The sequence below is a fragment of the Lynx rufus genome, unplaced genomic scaffold (genome assembly GCF_022079265.1).
Source record: "Lynx rufus isolate CCGP_SWC_20201006 ecotype Redwood Valley unplaced genomic scaffold, mLynRuf1.p SCAF_16, whole genome shotgun sequence".
NCBI lineage: Eukaryota > Metazoa > Chordata > Mammalia > Carnivora > Felidae > Lynx > Lynx rufus.
Window position 1 is genome coordinate 7,530,751 of NW_025814830.1, and position 18,381 is coordinate 7,549,131.

The following is an 18,381-nucleotide window of genomic DNA, read 5'->3' on the forward strand; positions in this document are numbered from 1 at the left end:
CCCTTTTCCCAACCCCAGGTTTTACCAACTCCTCCACAGCCACAGTCCCGCTGGTTTTATTCTTCCTCCTCACAGCCAAAAAAGTGAGCGGCAGGACTACTCCCCGCCCCGAGGTTTGCAGACTAGCAGCTTAACCTCTTTCCAGCCCTATGGGCCCATCAAACGTCCACCTGCCCTTGGAACGCCAATTTTGACCCCTTTTTCCTCCCCAGACGGCTCTCTCTATCCTTTCGGGCGGGTGGGGGAGTGGGACTATGATCTCAAAGGCTACCGCCCGCCCGATCTCCCTGGCCTCCAAACTTTCTTTGATTGCTTATCATTTTAACTCCTAAAACGACCACCTTCAGCGTCCGCGAGGAGTGCGGCGGGGCATAAACCAGCTACTTTTCACCTTCCCAATCTAACAGCCACCCCGTCTCAAACACCTTGCAGCCCTAAAGTGACGACAGTCTCCTTAAATCATTAGGTGCAACTTCTCGAGCACCGCCTCCACGCCCGGCGCTGCACTGACTCCCGGTCAGCCACGAGCCCGCCCCCGCGCCCCGGCAGTAGCTACCGTGTCTCCAGGGGTCTTTGGGCTCCACCGCTCCGGACACGATATCCTCGTCGGAGGGGAACGTGACGCGCTTGGCCGCAGCCTTGAGGCGCCCGTCGGCGGGGGACGATGCGGGGCTGGGAGACCGGGCCTCGGCGGGGGCCTCCTCGGCGTCGCCGTCCGCGCCCGGCCCGGGCGGCCCCTCCTGCGGCGGGGTCTCCATCGCCGCCGCCGCCTCTTCACGGGGGCCCCGGGGACATGTCCCGGGCCCCGGACTTGTCTCTCCGGGCCCGCCCGCCGTCCCGGGGCATGGGCTCCGCCGCTGCTTCAGGCGCCGCCTCCGTCCTCCCTCCTGGTCGTCGTAGTCGTCGCCGCCGGGAGCTCGAGCGCGCCTCCCCCGAGCCCCGCGCGCGCCTGCTCGTTCGCAGCCGCACTTTCGTTAACAGCCGGGGAGCCCGGCGCGTACTAATGAAAGCAGAAAATCAATTTACGCTATTCGCGGGTAGAGTTGTCTCGCGGGTTGTTGAAGCGGGTAACAAAAGGCAGAAAGAGCCACGGGAAAAAGAAACGTGAGCAGTGAATCTGCAGAGCCGGAACTGCAGAGTACGAGGGGCGGGGCGAGGTGGACGCCGTCTCCCGGAGCAGCGCGCAAGCGCGAATGTGGGCCGCCCCCACCCCGCCACCCTCCTCCAACTGGATAACTAACGTTCAGACTCGCACACATTCGTCACGAGCTCAGGCAACTGTGAGGGGAAGGGAGTTGATAAAAATAACATTTGCGTGGCGGAGCTAGGCCAACTGATAAGGACAGAGGCAAAGGGACCGAGAACTTGAAAGGAAAGGGACAGAGGCTGTATTGAATATATGAGTACAGGTGATGGATGCTGACAGACGGATCCTCTGCCTGGAGACGAAGCCTTGGCCTCTTTGCTACAGACGCTCTAGCCTTCCATTTGCAGACTGCAGTTTCATCAGTAGCCCTCTGTATTTGGACAGCGTTGCGTGAAATACAACTTAAATTAAAAGACTCAAATAAATATGAGCCCATGAGGAGTATCATAACCTCTATTAAAAAACAAAAAATCCTGGAGGATGGAAGAAATTCCAAAACCAGGAGACGAATCTGCCAACCAAACTACCGGGCGACGGAGCAGGTAGATTACCAAGCCCCGAGGAACCCGCACGAGTTCTAACGCCCCACACACCCCTCCCTCCACACGCGCACGCGCGCGCACACACACACACACACACACACACACACACACACACACACACACATCACGGCTCGTTTCAATCGCTTAATATTCGCCTCGGCACTTTCGCCAGGCTTTCCCAGCACTTCCAGCAATTGGGGGGGGGGGAAGGCGGGGCTAAAACTAAAAAAGGGAGGGAGGATTCGGGGAGGAGAGAGAGCGCGCGACGTCGTTGCCTAGGCAACTAGAGAGCTAGACCCGCGACTCGCTGGAGGCGGTGTCTTGAATGGACGGACGTAGGGGAGCCGAGGCTCTCCGCCCGCCCCGTTCAACATCACCAGCCGCCGCACTTTCGCGACTGAAGACGAACAAAGCAAATCTCATCTATACTTAATGGGATCTTCACTTACATTCCAAAGTTGATGGGATTACAAAGGGGGCAGAAATCACTTGAACCCAGCGAAACCAGAAAAACGACTAGTGGCGGGGATAAGGGAAGCGAGTGATAATGGACGGCTACACAGCTGGAGCGAAATGGAGAAAGGGTGAAGCGTCACCCCAACCCCGTCCTCAGCCTGTCCTCAAAGGTGCGGCCGCACAGGGTCCGGGTCCGACCCCTTCCGGAGCGGGCGGGGAAACGAACCCGCCTTCCCTAGAGTGAGGCCCACGCCACCCAAGGGCCCGGCGACCGTGTAACCAACCCAATGCGAACCACGCCCCTCGCGGTGAACACCCCCCCCTCCCCCCGCCCACCCGAGAAAAGAAACCGCGTCTGAATCTCCCAAACCCGCTGCTCCGGTAGCTCCAGCCACTCCCCTGGAGAGTGAGGACCAACCCAATCTCCACCTTTATCCCCCAGTGCCTCCCAGCCCCTTGATGTGTCCTCTTCTCGAGGGCCAACCTCTCATTTCCTAAATCCGGTTCCATCCCTATGTGGCACATTTAAACAAAACAAAACAAAACAAAACAAAACAAAACAAAACAAAACAGGAGTCTTCCTGGAATAATGGGTTCTTTAGTAGAGGGGACTTTCTCCAGGGTGGCTGAACTTCGCAACTTCAACAGACAATTTCCCACTCTGCGATGTGCCGCCCTTTATTAACCGCCCCCAACCCCCAGTCTTCAGGAACTGGCATGAGGCCCTGTTTTAAGAGTTTAGATTCCTGTGAGGCAGAGCATTCCTTCCAACGGGCTCTAGAACTCCTGTGGTTGCAGAATTTTACTGACGGGACTCCGCAGGTCCCAAGAAGCCAGAGTTGCCCGGCGCTCGGCTCAAATTTCCAAGGATGTTCCAAACCCTGTGGGGCCCAGGGTGCTGGGCTCGTGAACATTTGGAGGCTGGGATACTGCGGCCAGGCCTCGGGCAGAAAGGTGAACACAGTCACGTCCTCACGGCTTGAAGGTGTAGGAAATAATGTCACTACACCGCAGCAGCGCCTCGGCCTGCACGCCTATTGGCGTCTGCAGCTGCAGCACGTAGAAGTTGGCCACGTCCAGGTCGGCGGCTCCGAAGTGGGCGGTCACGTGCACACCCTCGTGCAGTGTGAAGTTCACCTGGTGACCCACCATGGCCAGCAGGCTGCGGAGGTAGCGTTCCCGAAGTGCAGCTCGGGCCTGCTGTTCCCGGGATTCCCGAGACTCTCGACCTACTGGAGACCCCGGGCTTCCAGGAACCTCTGGCTTCGGGGGGGCCCTGCGTCCGTCTGGGGCAAAGCCTCGGCTCAAGCCATCAGGGCCCCGGGGGAGCCGGAGCACAGGCACAGGAATGGCTGGTGGAGTCTGCATTATCCTGGCTGTTGGGTGAAGGGGAACAGAGGGAGGCCATTACACAGGAGGGTGGGACTACAAGGGGGGAGGCGGGGAGCAGGGGCTTGTCTACCCCACCTCATCTCAACTTGTCCCAAACCCAGTTCCTGCTTCTCCTTTTAGAAGGCCGCCCGGGTGCCTGGGTGGCTCAGTCCCCTAAGGGTCCGATTCTTGGTTTCCACTTAGGACATGATCTCACAGTTCGTGGGTTCAAGCCCCACACCCGGCTCTGGGCAGACAGCGCAGAGCCTGCTTAGGATTCTCTCTCTCTCCCTCTCTCTGCCCCTCCCCTGCTCTCGCACTCTCTCAAAAATTTAAAAAAAAAAAAAAAATTTTAACGTTTTATTTCTGAGACCGAGAGAGACAGTGCGTGAGCAGGGGAGGGACAGAGAGAGAGCGAGAACACAGAATCCGAAGCAGGCTCCAGGCTCTGAGCGGTCAGCACAGAGCCCGACGTGGGACTAGAACTCACAAACTGCGCGATCATGAGTCAAAGTCGATGCTTAACCCATTGAGCCACCCGGGTGCCCCATCTCTCAAAAATAAATAAATAAAATCAGCCAGTAACCTCCTCCTCAGGAATTGGTACCACCATTCACAAGGTCCTCCTTTCCTCCCCCACGCACAGCCCATCCCAACCATAAGGAAATGCTCTTCCAAATAAATTCCCAATTACACCGAAGCCAATTTGAAAGGGCTTCCAGTGGCCAACTCCAGAATGATGTGAATGTTAAAATAATGACAGTTACAGATTATAACCCACTGAATAAAACAGAAATTCATGACTTCATGCTAATTATAAATAAATAAAAGAATAAATAAGGGAAGGAACTAAAATCACCAATGGACACTAAAATTTGTAGACGAGCGTTGGATGAAGCCTAGTGTATCTACACAATCTTCAAGTACTTCCTCACAAAATACTTATTTGTTGTAAAGAATAAACAGTAGCTTTATTTTTTTTTAATTTTGTTTAATGTTTATTTATTTTTGAGAGAGAGACAGAGTGTGAGTGGGGGGAGGGGCAGAGAGAGAGAGAGAGAGAGAGAGAGAGAGAGAGACACACACAGAATCCGAAGCAGGCTCCAGGCTCTGAGCTGCCGGCACAGAGCCCGAAGCGGGGCTCGAACTCACGAACCTCGAGATCATGACCTGAGCCAAAGGCGGACGCTTAACCGGCTGAGCCACCCAGGTGCCCCAACGGTAACTTTATAGTGGAGGAATCTGGTGGACCCTACCTTAACTTAGGCATCAAAGCCATCATGTGCAGTAAAGGGACAAAAGACCCATGTGCCTTCTGAGGTGACACACTGAAGGACAGGGCACCACTTCCGTGGGATTCCTACCAAATATGGATTACTGAAATCCAATCACGAGAAAGCTCAAATTGAGGGACTTCAACAAAAAAGTGAGCCTGAGTTCCTTAAAAATAACAAGGTCCTGGGGTGCTGGGCTGGCTCAGTCAGTAGAGTATGTCACTCTTGATCTCAGGGCCAAGAGTTTGACCCCCACTTTGGGCACAGAGCTTACGTTAAAAAAAAAAAAAATGGGGGCACCTGGCTGGCTCAGTGGGGACAGCATGCGACTCCTGATCTCAGGGTTGTGAGTTCAAGCTCCGTGTTGGGCATGGAGCCTACTTAAATTAAAAAACAAAAAATGGGGCACCCGGGTGGCTCAGTTGGTTAAACATCTGACTCTTGATCTTGGCTCAGGACCTGAGCAGTACGGAGCCTACTTGGGATTCTCTCTCTCTCCCTATCTCTCTGCCCCGCCCCTACTCGTGCGTGTGCGCGTACGCGCGCGCGCACTCTCTCTCTTTCAAAATAAGTAAATAAAAATCAAAAAAAGAAGAAAATCATAAGGAAGAGAAAATACATTTACAGTACTGTACTGTATTTATTGAAAAAAATGCATGTGTAAGTGGACCGATGCAGTTCAAACCCCCCATCGTTCAAGGATCAACTGTTGTGTACGTATTCCCAGCCTGACACCCCTGCCCACATCTTGCCCCCCATCGCTTCCTCCCTGGACTACTGAAGTCAACTCCACCCGGGCCCCTGGCTTCCACTTTCACTGTCCCCCCACCTGCAAGTCTGTCCCCACGCACAGCCAGAAGGACCTTGTCCGCACCTAACACCTACCATCTAACACCTGAGTCAGGTCACATGCGTCCTCTGACGAGAACCTTCCCCTGGCTTCAGCCTCGCCCAGAGGCAAAGCCAATGTCCTCATCACAGCCCTCAACGGCCGCTCGTGCTTCGGACCCCGCCAGCACCCTCGTGGCGGGCCATGCTTCCCTCTCTAGCCCAGCCCCTCTGGCTGCCTTGCTGGGCTGCGAACGCGCCTGGCACAAAAGTCCCTCTCAGACCCCTGCACTTGAAGTTCCCCTCTGCTTGTATCTCCTCTCCGCCTTCTCTGAGCACACCATCTTCAAGTGCCACCCCACATTCTTCCACGCCCTCACCAGCCTCGTTGGTAGCACGCAGGACTCTTCTGACGTGATATTGTATATTTATTGTCCTGCCTAGGGCCCTTCTCCTCCGCTAGATGCCTGCCTCCCTCCCCGTGGGCAGCGACCTTGCTTTCCCCCCAGGTGCTGACCCCCAGCTTCCTGGAACACTGTGTGGCAGCAGCCCAGAGACCAGGCTCCTTAAAACATTGTTCCTGCTTGAATGAATGGAGGGGAGATTGAGCTCCCAGGCCTGCTTAGCTGGGTGACTTCAAGGGACAGTTTCCAGGCTGGACAGGGCCTGGTGATTAACAGAAGTGACAAATTTTAGGCACATGGTGTCCCATCCCTGGGCCACTCACGGTACGGGGGAGATCAAGATGATCCTTGGGGCGCCTGGGTGGCTCAGTCGGTCAAGCGTCCGACTTCGGCCCGGGTCATGATCTCACGGTTCGTGGGTTCGAGCCCCGTGTCTGTGCTGACAGCGCAGAGCCTGGAGCCTGTTTCCGATTCTGTGTCTCCCTCTCTCTCTGCCCCTCCCCCACTGGCGCTCTGTCTCCCTCTGTCTCAAAAATAAACATTTAAAAAAAAAAAAAAAAAGATGATCGTTTTTCTTGTTCAGCTCTTCCAGTCTCTGCAGCTCAACGGTGAGCTCCTTGGGAGCACGGACGCCACAGAGCAATGGGTCAAGGCCGTAGAGGAGGGTTTCTCCCCAACATTGATGATATTTGGGACTGGATCGTTCTTTTTTTTTTTTTTTTTTAAGCGTATTCATCTTTGAGAGAGAGAGACAGAGCATGAACAGGGGAGGGGCAGAGAGAGCGAGGGAGACACAGCATCCGAAACAGGCTCCAGGCTCTGAGCTGTCAGCACAGAGCTCGATGCGGGGCTGGAACTCCCGGACCGCGAGATCGTGACCTGAGCCGAAGTCGGATGTTTAACCGACAGAGCCATCCAGGCGCCCCGGGACTGGATCGTTCTCTGTGGTGGTGTGGCGGGCTGTCCAGGGCATAGGTGTAGGACTTTAGCAGCAGCCCTAGCCTCTACCCACCAGATGCCAATAGCATCCCCCCCCACCATTACCCCCTGCTGTGACTACCAAAACTGTCCCCCGTTGGTGAATAATATGGTATGAGAATTACACTTCAGTAAAGCCTTTTTCTTTTAAAAGATTTTATTTCTTTAAATATTTTTTAAATGTTTATTTATTTTTGAGAGAGGGAGAGAGTGTGCGCGCGCACCCTAGTGGGGGAGGGGCAGCGAGAGGGGGGGCCAGAGGATCCCAAATGGGCTCCGCGCTGAGCGATAGCAAAGGGCACAATGCGGGGCTTGAACCCACGAGCCTCAAGATTATGACCCGAGCTGAAGCTGGACGCCCCACGGATAGAGCCACCCAGGTGCCCCTAGAAGATTTTATTGTTTTTAAAGCGATCTCTGCACTCGGCGTGAGGCTGGAACTTACAACTCTGAGATGGAGTGGCAGGCCATATTGACCGAGCCAGCCAAGTGCTGTAACATACGGATAACTTTAAAAAACAAAAAGGCTTTAAAGGGGCGCCTGAGTGGCTCGATGGGTTGAGCGTCCAACTCTTGACTTCGGATCGGGGCATGATGTCATGGTTCTTGGGATCGAGCCCCACATCGGGCTCTGTGCTGACAGCACAGAGCCTGTTTGAGATTCTCTCTCTCCCTCTCTCTCTGCCTCTCCCCATGCTGGTGCACGCGCATGCTCGCTCTCTCTCTCTCTCTCTCTCTCTCAAATAAATAAATAAACATTAAAAAAATAAACTAATTAACATTAAAAAAGGCTTCAGGGGATGCCTGGCTGGTCCAGTCAGTAGAGCATGTGACTCTTGATCTCAGGGTCGTGAGTTCCAGACCCACATTGGGCATGGAGCCTACACTTTTTTTTTTTTTAAGTAGGCTGCAACCCCAGCGTGGAGCCCAACGTAGGGCTCGAACTCATGAGCCTGACGTCATGACCCGAGCCGAGATCAAGAGGTGGACGCTTAATCGAGCGAGCCCTCCAGGCGCCCCAGTAGTTTTAAAATTCTAATTTCAAAAAGGCAGGGGCATATCGTAATGTTTCCGTGTCCTTAAAAGATGTTAGACTCCCGGAGCCTCTGGCTGGCTCCATTGGAAGAGTATGAGGCTCTTGATCTCAGGGCTGTGTATGGAGCCTACTTAAAATTAAATTAAATTAAACTAAATCAAACTGAAAAACGTTAGATGTCCCCCTCAGGAATCTGAACTTCCTCTCCTATCCTTCCCTACTCCCCAGACCTTCTGTCCCGGTCCAGACCTTTCCCAGGGACTGGCTTTTAAGTCCTACAGATCAGACACCCCTACTGCTGACCCGGATTGAATCCCTACTAGCAGAAGTTGGCAAATTTTCTCTGTAAGGGGCCTGACGGTGAATACTGTAGGCTCTGTGGGCTATAGGGTCTGTCACCACTACTCAACTTTGTCACAGTTGCAACACAGCGGCCACAGACAGACACGAAAATAATAAACACGGCCGTTCTTACAACCTCACTTATTGGGACACTGACATTTCAATCTGATCTAATTTCATGCACCACAAAAATTTCTCAAAGTCTTCCAAGCACTTCAAAAGTAAACCTTGGCACTTGGGGGACTCAGTCGGTTAAGTGTCCCCGCTCTCGATTTCAGCTCAGGTCGTGATCTCACCGTTCCCAAGTTCGAGCCCCGCGTGGGGCTCCGTGCTGACAGGGCAGAGCCTGCTTGGGATTCTCTCGCCCTCTCTCTCTGCCCCTCCCCTGCTCGTGCTCTCTCTCTCTGTCTCTCAAAATAAGTAATAAAGTAAACTGAGGGGAAAAAAAGGTAAAACCCACTCTTGGGTGGCAGGCCACACAAGACCGGGAGGCAGGCCATTAGCTTACCCCCCTCAGCGGATAGGAAGGTGTGGATTCGGGGAGACGGGTGGTTCTTAGCCCTCCCAGATTCGCTACGAGGGGTCTGGACAGGTCACCGCGGCTCTGCAAACAGCCTCCCTGTTCGGTTTCCTCATCTGTAAAATGAAGCAAAAAAAGCAAAAAAAAAAAAAAAAAAAGACTCAGACTTCCTAGGGTTCTGGGAGACCCTTTCAGGCGACAATGGGTGATCACACAAGGGACATCCCACAGCACCCTGGACTCCTCCTGGCTTTCTCTGCCACCCACGTTCAACCCAGCGGTAAAGTCACCTTCGGAAAGGTATCCAGAATCCAGCAACTTTTCACCTCCGCTCGCTCTCCACTCCCCCTGCCTCCTCCTTGGTCCAGCCACCGTCTCCTTCCCCCTTCACAGCCTCCACGACCACCCTGCAGTCTGTTCCCTACGCAGACACAGCTCAGTAAATATTTGTTGAAGGGAAAGGAAGGATTCACCCGTCCACATTATCCAAGTGCCTGCTCGGGGGCCCAGCTCACGTGGGGTGGTGCCAGGGACAGGGTGGTGAGGGAAACTGCCCTCACAGGCCAGTGGGTGACACAGACTTGTTTCTGGACAATGCCTACCCAGAGCGGGGAGGGCTGGAGGAGCCTCAGGTGCCCAGAGGGGCCACCTGGCCCAAGAAGGGGGCAAGAGATAGCCAGCCAGGAAGGGTGTTGTATCTGAGCAGCCCTAAATGAAATAAGGAACTGAGTCCTGTAGACATCTGGGGGGACAGCGTTGCAGTCAGTGGGAACAGCAAATACAAAGCCCAGGGAAGGGTGACTTTGAAGCAAAGCAAGGAGGCCAGCGTGGAGGAGGTGGGAGCAGAGGCAGATCGGCAGGGAGGGGCCTCGAAGACTGAGGTGAGGGCTTGGCTCACTACTCTGAGGCAAGAGCCTTGGGATGGTTCTGAGCAGGGGAGGGACAGGACCTGACTGATTTTCACAAGATCCCTCTCCCTGCGGGGAGCCCAGTGAGGAGGCTGCCTCGGTGGCCCAGGCGGGCAGAGCATGATGGTGCCTGGAACAGGGTGGGGGCCGTGGGGGTGGGGGAAAGTGGTCAGATGAGTGTTGGGTTTTTTTTAATGTTTTTACTTATTTATTTTTGAGAGAGAGAGAGAGAGAGAGCGAGAGAGAGAGCGAGCGCGTTGGAGCAGAGAGAGAGACACACACACAGAATCTGAAGCAGGCTCCAGGCTCGGAGCCGTCAGCACAGAGCCCGACACGGGGCTCGAACTCGCCAACCGCAAGATCATGACCTGAGCCACAGTGGGGACGCTCAACCAGCCACCCAGGCGCCCCACGTTTTTGATCTGTTAGTTAACACGCACTATTATGTTAGTTTCAGGACTACATTTCCTTTCTTTGACCACTACCACTGTAGATGGGATTAAGGGATATACGCACTTTCTAATTTATCTGACCACTGCCCTTCGCACTCCAAGCTTAGCCAAGGCTCATCAGCCCCCAGGGCTTTCACCCAACCTGGGTTAACACTCCAGTGATTTAAGAGATACACCCTAGTCTGTAGGGCTAGGACGTCCCACGGTACTGATGGGAATTAAGCAAATGGCCACAAATCACATGAAATCCCTAGATAAAACAACCAACGGAGATTTGGTCATACCACGTAATCCCCGTTCTCCTGAAGAGGAAACTGGCACTGGGAGATGCCAAATCATTTACTGGGTGCAAGCTGGTGAGTGGCAGGAAAAGGGAGCGAACCCAGGTTGCCCTGGGTTGGACAACAGACCCGGGCCATCACCCCTGCTCTCTGCAGGGCAGATTTGTTTCAGGGTCAGCGCACCACTGGAGGTCTTGGAACCAAGGTGTGACCTGATAAGAAGCTGGTTTAAGAAAGGTCAGGTAGGGTGTGCCCAAGAAGGCAAAAGCAGGCATTATCCCTTCTCCCTGGTGACCAGGCCCCAGAATCCTTTATCCTCTAAGCCAAGGATTTCTGGCCCAAAGATTTCAGAAAAATGGCCGAACCCACCCCCACGACTTGCACAGTCAAGACTCCAGACCCCATCACTTAGGTCACGGACAAGGAAGGGCAGGAGATTCACAGACCTCCCTTCTTGGGGCCTCAGTGCTGACTTCCAAGAAAATGGGAATGGATCAGTTCAAGGGACAGACGTTTAGTTAACCCTTCAGTAGCCAGGGGAGGGATAGCCAAGTTACCAGGTTAACAGTAAAGACCCCAGACCTTCGCTAATTAACCAAGGTCCACACACACCCCAGAGGTGGCCCTGTAGGATGCAAATCAGTTAAAATGGAGCCTCCAGAGAGGGTCGGAACCTCAAGCACGGAATACTTCCCCTCCCCTCTGCCCCCTGGGCTGGTCAGTTTCCTTTCAATTCCGCCCTGGCCACCCACAGCTAGCCTTTTCTTATACTAAGTAGGTCCTCCCGGCCCCCAGGCGTCCATTCCCCACTCTGCCTGGGCTGGGTGTCCTCCCGGCTCAGATCAGGCAAGCGATTCCGTCCCGCCAAGGCGGGAGTCACAACTGCTGCCGTTGTTACTGTTACCATCGTCGTCGTTGTTATTTTCCCCGAGGGAGAGAGAGCATTCTGAGCGGCCCGGGCCCCTCACCCCAACCCCGGCGCCGGAACGTCCCCGATGCTGCGTTCCGGACCGGAGTCCCCATGCAGGCGTTCGGGGACCACAACGTCCCCACGGCCAGCGTTGCAGGCGCGGACCTGCCCCTTCCCGCCACTCCCGGCCGCGCACGCGGGCGGGCGTCCGGGGCCAGGCCCGGGGAGAGGGAGTGAAACGTGCTCGCGCCCCACCACCGACACCCAAGCACTCACCGAGGTCCGCGGCGCCCGGCGCCCCCACTTCCGCCGGCGCCCCAGCTGCAGAGGCCCGGGCGGGCCGCGAGCCGCCCAGCCTGGGTTCCGCCCGCGCTGCCGCCGCCCCACGTGGTGGCGGGCGGGCTCTCGGGCTCGGAAACCGGCGCGGCCCCACGCACCACCCCGCCCCGCGGCTTGGCCCATCGCTTCCATCTGATCCGCCTGCCTGCGAGATGGGGGGCGTCCGGGATGCCCGCTTTAGGGAAGAAGAAATTGAGGTGCGGAGAGGAGGAGACTTCCTCCGGGCTGAGTTAAGGACAGAGCTTGGTCTCCCCCTACACGTGCACACTCCTACCCTTCACCTGCAGTCCAAACCGCAGCTCCTCTCTTTGAAACCTTGAACAGCCACACGGCAGGAAAAAGGCTTGGAGAGGGCAGCAGCGGGACCCGAGGTGGTGGTCCTGTCTAGCAGTCCCCCCTGCCGCCCCGTTTTACAAAGGGGGAAACTGAGGCCCTGAAAAACGGAATGTCTGGCTTTAAGTGCTATGGAACCTCACTACCCTGGGCTCAGATGGAATTCACTTCTTCCACATTTCTTCCATAAGCCAGGGGCTTCACGGGCCCGGCAGATCCCCAAGACCGAGTGCCTGGCACACAGCCCCTCTGTGAGGTCTGTTGAAAGAACGTGCTGGAGGGGCCTGGGCGGCGCAGTCCCGTTAAGTGTCCGACTCTTGAGCTCGGCTCAGGCCATGATCTCTCTCACATTTTGTGAGTTCCAGCCCTGCATGGGGCTCTGCACCCACGGTGTGGAACCTGCTTGGGATTCTGTCTCTCCCTCTCTCTGCCCCTCCCCAGCTTGTGCTCTAAATAAATAAACAAACAAACAAACAAACAAGAAAGAAAGAAAGAAAAAGAAAGAGAATGTGCTGAATACCCATGTGTTGACTGACCTATGAACAAGCAGGATTTATGTGAACCAGGCTGATTTGACTCTTGCCCTCTGGAACCCACATTCTTGGAGGGCCGGGAGGGGCAGAATAGGGTATACCTGAGCAAATGTGATACAAAAGGAATAAAATAAGGATAATGGGGTAACAGGCGGTACAGTCAGGGGAGCTTCTCTAGTTGGGTGGTCAAAGGAGGTGGCAGTGAAGAAGCCCCTTTAGGTAATAGATGGGGAAACTGAGGCCCAGGGAAGAAGTGAGGACAGATGGAGGTCACGGTTGTAAGGCCTCGAGCAGGGTGGAGCTGCTTTAGATACAGTGGCCAGGGAGGCCCTGGGCTCTCTGGAGGACGATTGAGCTCAGACCTGAATAACAATATGAGGAACCCTCTGGCCCGGAGCAGTGCTCCTGGGACATTAGCATGTGCGATTCACTCAGAGCTGGGCTGGGGACCCAGGGGAGGACAGACCCCGGCCCTGACCTCAGCGAGCTTGTGTTGGGTGGGGGTGGGGAGGGAGGAGAGGACAGTCAACAGATAGGTCTATGTTATTATGATGTGGCCGGTGCCAGGAAGAAAAGGAAACTTGTAAGGGTTGGAGGGTGGGGCGGGGTGTTGATGCCACTTCAAACAGTGATCGGAGCGAGCTGCTTTGCGGAGGCAAGTTCAAGGAGGCCCGCGTGGAGGGAGGTGAAGACAGTTGCTTCTTTGGTTTTTATAGTGATTCCAGGTTTAGGAGCAGAGTAGATGTATATAACCGCAACCCTCCTCGCCTTAACCAGCCCTCCGCCGCAGGCGCTGGTCTCAGAAATCCAAAGCCCTTAAGTGGACATAAGACCCCCTGGCCCCAAGGCAGTTTTCTCACAGAACTCAATCACCCACGCCTCTCCCCACGCCCTGCCCCCCTTCCTTGTTATTGTGGAACATACAAGGCTGGCCGGCCCCCTCACCTCCTTCGGGGCTCAAGTGCCCCACGCTCTTCCCCTGTAGAAAACCGACCAAGGCCCCACCCCCACCCCCACCCCGGCAACCCTGCCCCTTTCTAGCCCTTCCTAGTTTTTTATTCGGCCCCATCGCACTTGCCGTCCTGGAAGGCACTCCGTTTTACAGTTATCTTGTTGAGAGTCTGTCTCCCCCCAACAAATATACTGCGTGAGAGGAGATTATTGGCTGTCCTGTTCACCGCTATACCCTCAGTACTTAGAACAGAACCTAGTGCAAAGTGCTCAATAAATGTTTGCCCCCTGAGTTTTTACTGTAACGCATTTAATGGAATAGACCGAAACGTGGCCCCCGCCGTATTCTCTCTCGGGGGTGCATGTAGGCACCCTGCGCCTCAGTTTCACCGGTCCTAAAAAGGCATCAGGAATGGGCGTTTGTGTGCATGGTCGTGTGACCTCGGCGTCGTTAAGGTTTGGTCGCTAAGAAAAATGCAGTGGGCTCGTCTTTGATCGAGTTTGGCTGCCGCCCGGGCCCCTGCGGGGCCGCCCCGTCCTCGCCCGCCAGGTCCCGCCCCGGTGGGTGGAGCCACGGGCCGGGCCAGCACGTGTAAGAGTTCGCGGCGGGTCGCCGCAGTCACTCACCTGAGCGCCTCGGTCTGAGCGCGCACGGCCCGCGCGTCCTCCGCCCGCCCGCTCACCAGCCCGCCCGGCCCTCGACTCATGTCCCGGCGCAAGGCCGGCTGCATGCCCCGCCGAGTAGACCCCGCGCCCGCCGCCAACACAGACGACGAGATGGAGATGCCGGACCTCGTCATCGAAATGAAGCCGGAGCCAGACGTGCGGCCCCTACAGGCCCCGGGGCTGGGGCCCTTCTCCCCGAAGGAAGTGCCCACGCCGGGGCGGTTCGAGGGCGAACCCCGCCGTTCCTCCGGCCCCGTGCCCGTCGGGAGCCCTCTCCACGCCCTCGGCGCGCGGAACCAGTGGGCACTGTGGACGCCGCTGATCCTCAACCCTCGCGGTGAGCGCCCCCTGCCCCTGCCCCGCCTCCCTCCCCCTTCACTCGGGTGGGACGCCCTCCTCCGGACACCGGGCACCGACCCCCGACCCCCGACCCCCCGGCCTTATTTCCCTTGCTGGGTCCTGGCCTCCAGCCCCCTTTCTGACCTTCGGGGTTTCCCTCTCCCTCGGAACCCCCAGCCCCCATCCGGGCCCCACCCGACGCTTACCACCCGCTTCCTCCCAGCAGACCGCCAGCCCTGGACCGACAAACACCCAGATCTGTTGACCTGCGGCCGCTGCCTGCAGACCTTTCCTTTGGAAGCCATCACTGCTTTCATGGACCACAAGAAGCTGGACTGTCAGCTTTTCAGAGGCCCCAGCCCCGGCCAGGGCTCAGGTGAGTCAAGCCGGGATGCAGTCCCCCTCTCAAGTTCAAGGGCCTGGCTTCCTGTGGGAGAAGGGGCTGAACTGGACAGGCGGGGCAGTGAGCACTACTTCCCCTTTCTCGCTCCCCATCGGGTGCAGCCTAGGCGTGGCCAGGGCCTGCCCTGTCCCAGGGCTGGGACTAGTGGCGGGGGTGGGGGGGGGGGGTGCGGGCAGGGGCTGGGCATGAAGGAGGGCCGCCCACAGGGTGTGGCCAGCCCCTGAAGACTGGTCTGGGGATTTGCCACACACACACCCCCAATCTGGTTTCACTTCTCCTTCCCCTTGGCCAGAAATAACTGGCCAGGTGGCTGGACCAGTGTGGCAGTAGGGGGACCTCTGGGGAGGGCAGCGGCCTGGGGGAGGGGAGGCTGAGGCCAGCTGGAAGTGCGCATTACCACCCCCTCCCACCCCATTATTAGTGCCGATTGAGGTGCCGGTGCATTTGCTCAGAGCCAAGGAAGGGGCTTCTGGCTTCCCTCTCTGATGGAATCTCCCAGCCCTGCCCGCTGGGAAGCCCCTGGTTTGGGCCAGGTCCTCGGTGTCTGGACACCTGGGTTCTTTCTCTTAGAAGGGAATGAAAGCCCTTGACGTGATACTAGACTCGCGGGAAGCTTTTGGTCATCACAGGCTGTGGGGGGCATCTAAACCTACAAATTTTCATCCCCTGGCCATTGTGCTCCTAGGACTTTTGAGAAATAGAATTATATTCAGGCCTGGGCGGGGGGGGGGGGGGGGGCGGGGAGGGGCTGTGACTGGATCAGCCCGAGAGTGGAAGCCTGCAGGGTGGCCTGGTGGCCCAGGGAGGGGCTATGATGGAATCACTGGAACACTCCCAGGTGCTGGGACTTGGTGGAGCGTGGGCACTCCCGCCATGTGGGTGTAGTGCAGTTCATGTTTACTGAGGGTTTACATGGACCAAGACTTTCAGTTCTTCTCCGTTCAACGTCACAACGCCCCTCGAAGGTTAGGATCCCCGTGTTCTAACAAATGAGAAAACAGGGCCTGAGAGGAGCGTTTCTTGCCCGAGGTCACACAGCTAGGGAGCCTAAGAACTAGTTGGTGGACACGAGAGGCTGGCACTCTCCGGCCCCCATCTGTGCTCCTGACCTGGTGTTGCGTCAGGAAAGCCACCCCGCCCAAGACTGTCTAGGACTTGAAGACTAAGGTACTGATAGTACCTGGAGGGTCTAGAGAAAACACCCCATTTGGAGGGCTCTTAATTTGGGGTCCACGCAGAGGGAGAGGGAACCTCACTCACTACCCCTCCCAACTTCTGGGCGGCTGCTTCCCTCCTCGGCCCCCTCTTCTGCAAGGCAGGGAATAGAAGACCGCGCATGGAACCCATGAACTTGGGGCCTGGCACAGAACCCCGCTCAGTGATCAAAAGCTGTATTAAGCCGACAATCTTCTTTGAAAATCTGTCTCCCGCTCCCCAGGGTTCTGGGTTGAAACCCCAACTCCACCCTTCTAAGCTCGTGAGCTTGGGGAAAGGTCTTTGCCTGTTCTCCCTTCCCGACTCCCTCCTATCAAACAGCCCTCCCCACCCCATCCCTCACCCCGCTTTAACTTCTGGTGAAGACTTGCAAACACAGAAAATCCTCAGGTATGCACCATCCACTCCGCAGGTTTTCCTTACTTGCCTGCCCGCCCGCTTCTGAGCATCAGCTTCTGGAGGACGGGGGTCTCGCCTGCCTTCCTTACTGGGCCTTCTCAGCCCCCGGAGTGGAGCCTTTCCCGCAGAAGGTGTCCGCCTGGCAGGCGTGAGTCGCAACTGTCGCTTTTCCCCATCTAACAGCGGGCCCTTCTCGTTGCAGAACGCCAGGACCCCAAGGCCCTGGGCTGCTTCCGCTGCGGGAGACAGTTCTCAGGGGCCTGGAAACTGCTGCGCCATGCCCAGTGGGACCACGGACTGTCCATCTACCAGACGGAACCCGAGGCCCCGGAGGCCCCGCTGCTGGGCCTGGCAGAGGTGGCCGCCGCCGTGTCGGCAGTGGTGGAGCCGGAAGCTGAGGCCAAGGGCCCCCGGGTGAGCATCCCCCCGCGGCGGAGCCCCACCTGCCCCGTGTGCGCGAAGACCCTCAGCTCCTTCAGCAATCTCAAAGTGCACATGCGCTCGCACACAGGCGAGCGGCCCTATGCCTGTGACCAGTGTCCCTACACCTGTACCCAGAGTAGCAAGCTCAACCGCCACAAGAAGACCCACCGGCAGCCACGGCCTCAGAGCCCCTTCAAGGCCAAGGCCAGTCCAGAACAGGCCTCTGCCACTGCCCCTCCCGAGCCAGCGGCCCACGCCGCGGCCCCGGCCAGCACCCTCCTGCGCAGCAGTGGCGAGAGCGCCGGAGCGGCCGCCACGGCGGGGGTCCAGGAACCCGGGGCTCCTGGTGGTGGGGCGCAGGTGGGCCCCGGCGGGGCCAGTTGGGAAGCTACCACCAAGGAACAGAGAACTGAACCTGCGAAGGGCCCGGCGTCCCCCAAGAAGCTGCCAAAGCCGGCGGTCAAGAGCCGCGGGCCCGGGGGCAGCTGTGAGTTCTGTGGAAAGCACTTCACCAACAGCAGCAACCTGACGGTGCACCGGCGCTCACACACGGGCGAGCGGCCCTACACCTGCGAGCTCTGTCCCTACGCCTGTGCCCAGAGCAGCAAGCTCAACCGCCACCGCCGCATGCACGGCCTGGGGCCGGGCAGCACCCGCTTCGAATGTCCCCACTGCTGTGTGCCCTTCGGCCTGCGCGCCACCCTGGACAAACACCTGCGGCAGAAGCACCCCGAGGTGGCCGGGGACGCCTGAGGCGCGGGAACGCCCTCTCCGCGGTCCCTGGTACCACCGTTACCGTGCTTGTCGACCTTGGCCTTGGCTCTGCTGCGAGTAAACCTCCCGCCTAGAACACACACGTTTGGACTCTGGCTTCCTTGGGGTGTCGGAGGTGGGGCGGGAGGCTTCCCCCTTTAGGGTGGACGGCTGGACAGACCGGTTTGCAGTGAGGGGGTGAGGGGAAAGGCCAGCCCCCGGTGCCCCAGGCACAGCAAGACTGGCACAGAAAGCCGTGCTCCCGGTTCCCAGTGTGGGCGAGGCCAGGGCAGGGGCCGAGACGAGGGTGGGGAGAAGCCCGGACCTGTCACCAGAGGCCCCCGGGCAAAGTCCTGGCCCGTCCTCCACATGCCCGGTCCAGGCCCTTCCCCACAGATCCCCACTGATCGTGCCCCTGCCCTCACGGACTGCAGCAGAAGCACTTCTGATGAACAAGGAGCCGCCACCTAGACACCCGGGTGTGGGCAGGACTTGCCACGTGGGCTCCTAGCGTTGGCTCCTGTCCCCAGACCCAACCAGCTTCCTCCCCAGCTATCCCTGGTGGCTGGACACTGACC

General features: G+C 57.4%; 3 protein-coding genes across 11 annotated transcripts in view; 1 reads left to right on the forward strand and 2 right to left on the reverse strand.

The window, feature by feature from the left end:
• Nucleotides 1–1,059, reverse strand: part of PPP1R37 (protein phosphatase 1 regulatory subunit 37) — a 41,843-nt gene extending 40,784 nt beyond the window's left edge. The window contains exon 1 of one of the 2 annotated variants that reach the window (XM_047077855.1): nucleotides 557–1,059. In XM_047077855.1, coding sequence (XP_046933811.1) covers nucleotides 557–758 — 202 coding nt within the window. In that variant the 5' untranslated portion in view covers nucleotides 759–1,059. The remainder of the gene's footprint in view (nucleotides 1–556) is intronic. The other variant, XM_047077854.1, reaches the window with a different exon arrangement.
• Nucleotides 1,060–2,721: 1,662 nt separating this feature from the next.
• GEMIN7 (gem nuclear organelle associated protein 7) lies at nucleotides 2,722–14,987 on the reverse strand. Of its 8 annotated transcripts, none has more exons than XM_047077867.1 (3): nucleotides 14,898–14,987; nucleotides 8,839–9,014; nucleotides 2,722–3,521 (listed from the first exon to the last, which is right to left on the reverse strand). In XM_047077867.1, the coding sequence occupies exons 2-3, from the start codon at nucleotides 8,876–8,878 to the stop codon at nucleotides 3,118–3,120; spliced, it is 444 nt and encodes a 147-aa protein (XP_046933823.1). In that variant the 5' UTR covers nucleotides 8,879–9,014; nucleotides 14,898–14,987; the 3' UTR covers nucleotides 2,722–3,117. The 8 variants fall into 8 exon arrangements, with proteins under 8 accessions (XP_046933823.1, XP_046933821.1, XP_046933828.1 ...); XM_047077865.1 differs by having other exon boundaries at nucleotides 14,877–14,965; XM_047077872.1 differs by having other exon boundaries at nucleotides 8,887–9,014; nucleotides 14,817–14,903.
• Nucleotides 14,246–17,906, forward strand: ZNF296 (zinc finger protein 296). Its single transcript, XM_047077863.1, has 3 exons — nucleotides 14,246–14,608; nucleotides 14,837–14,986; nucleotides 16,830–17,906. Exons 1-3 carry the CDS (start codon nucleotides 14,311–14,313, stop codon nucleotides 17,801–17,803), a joined length of 1,422 nt encoding a protein of 473 aa, XP_046933819.1. The 5' UTR covers nucleotides 14,246–14,310; the 3' UTR covers nucleotides 17,804–17,906.
• The last annotated feature ends 475 nt before the right edge of the window (nucleotides 17,907–18,381 follow it).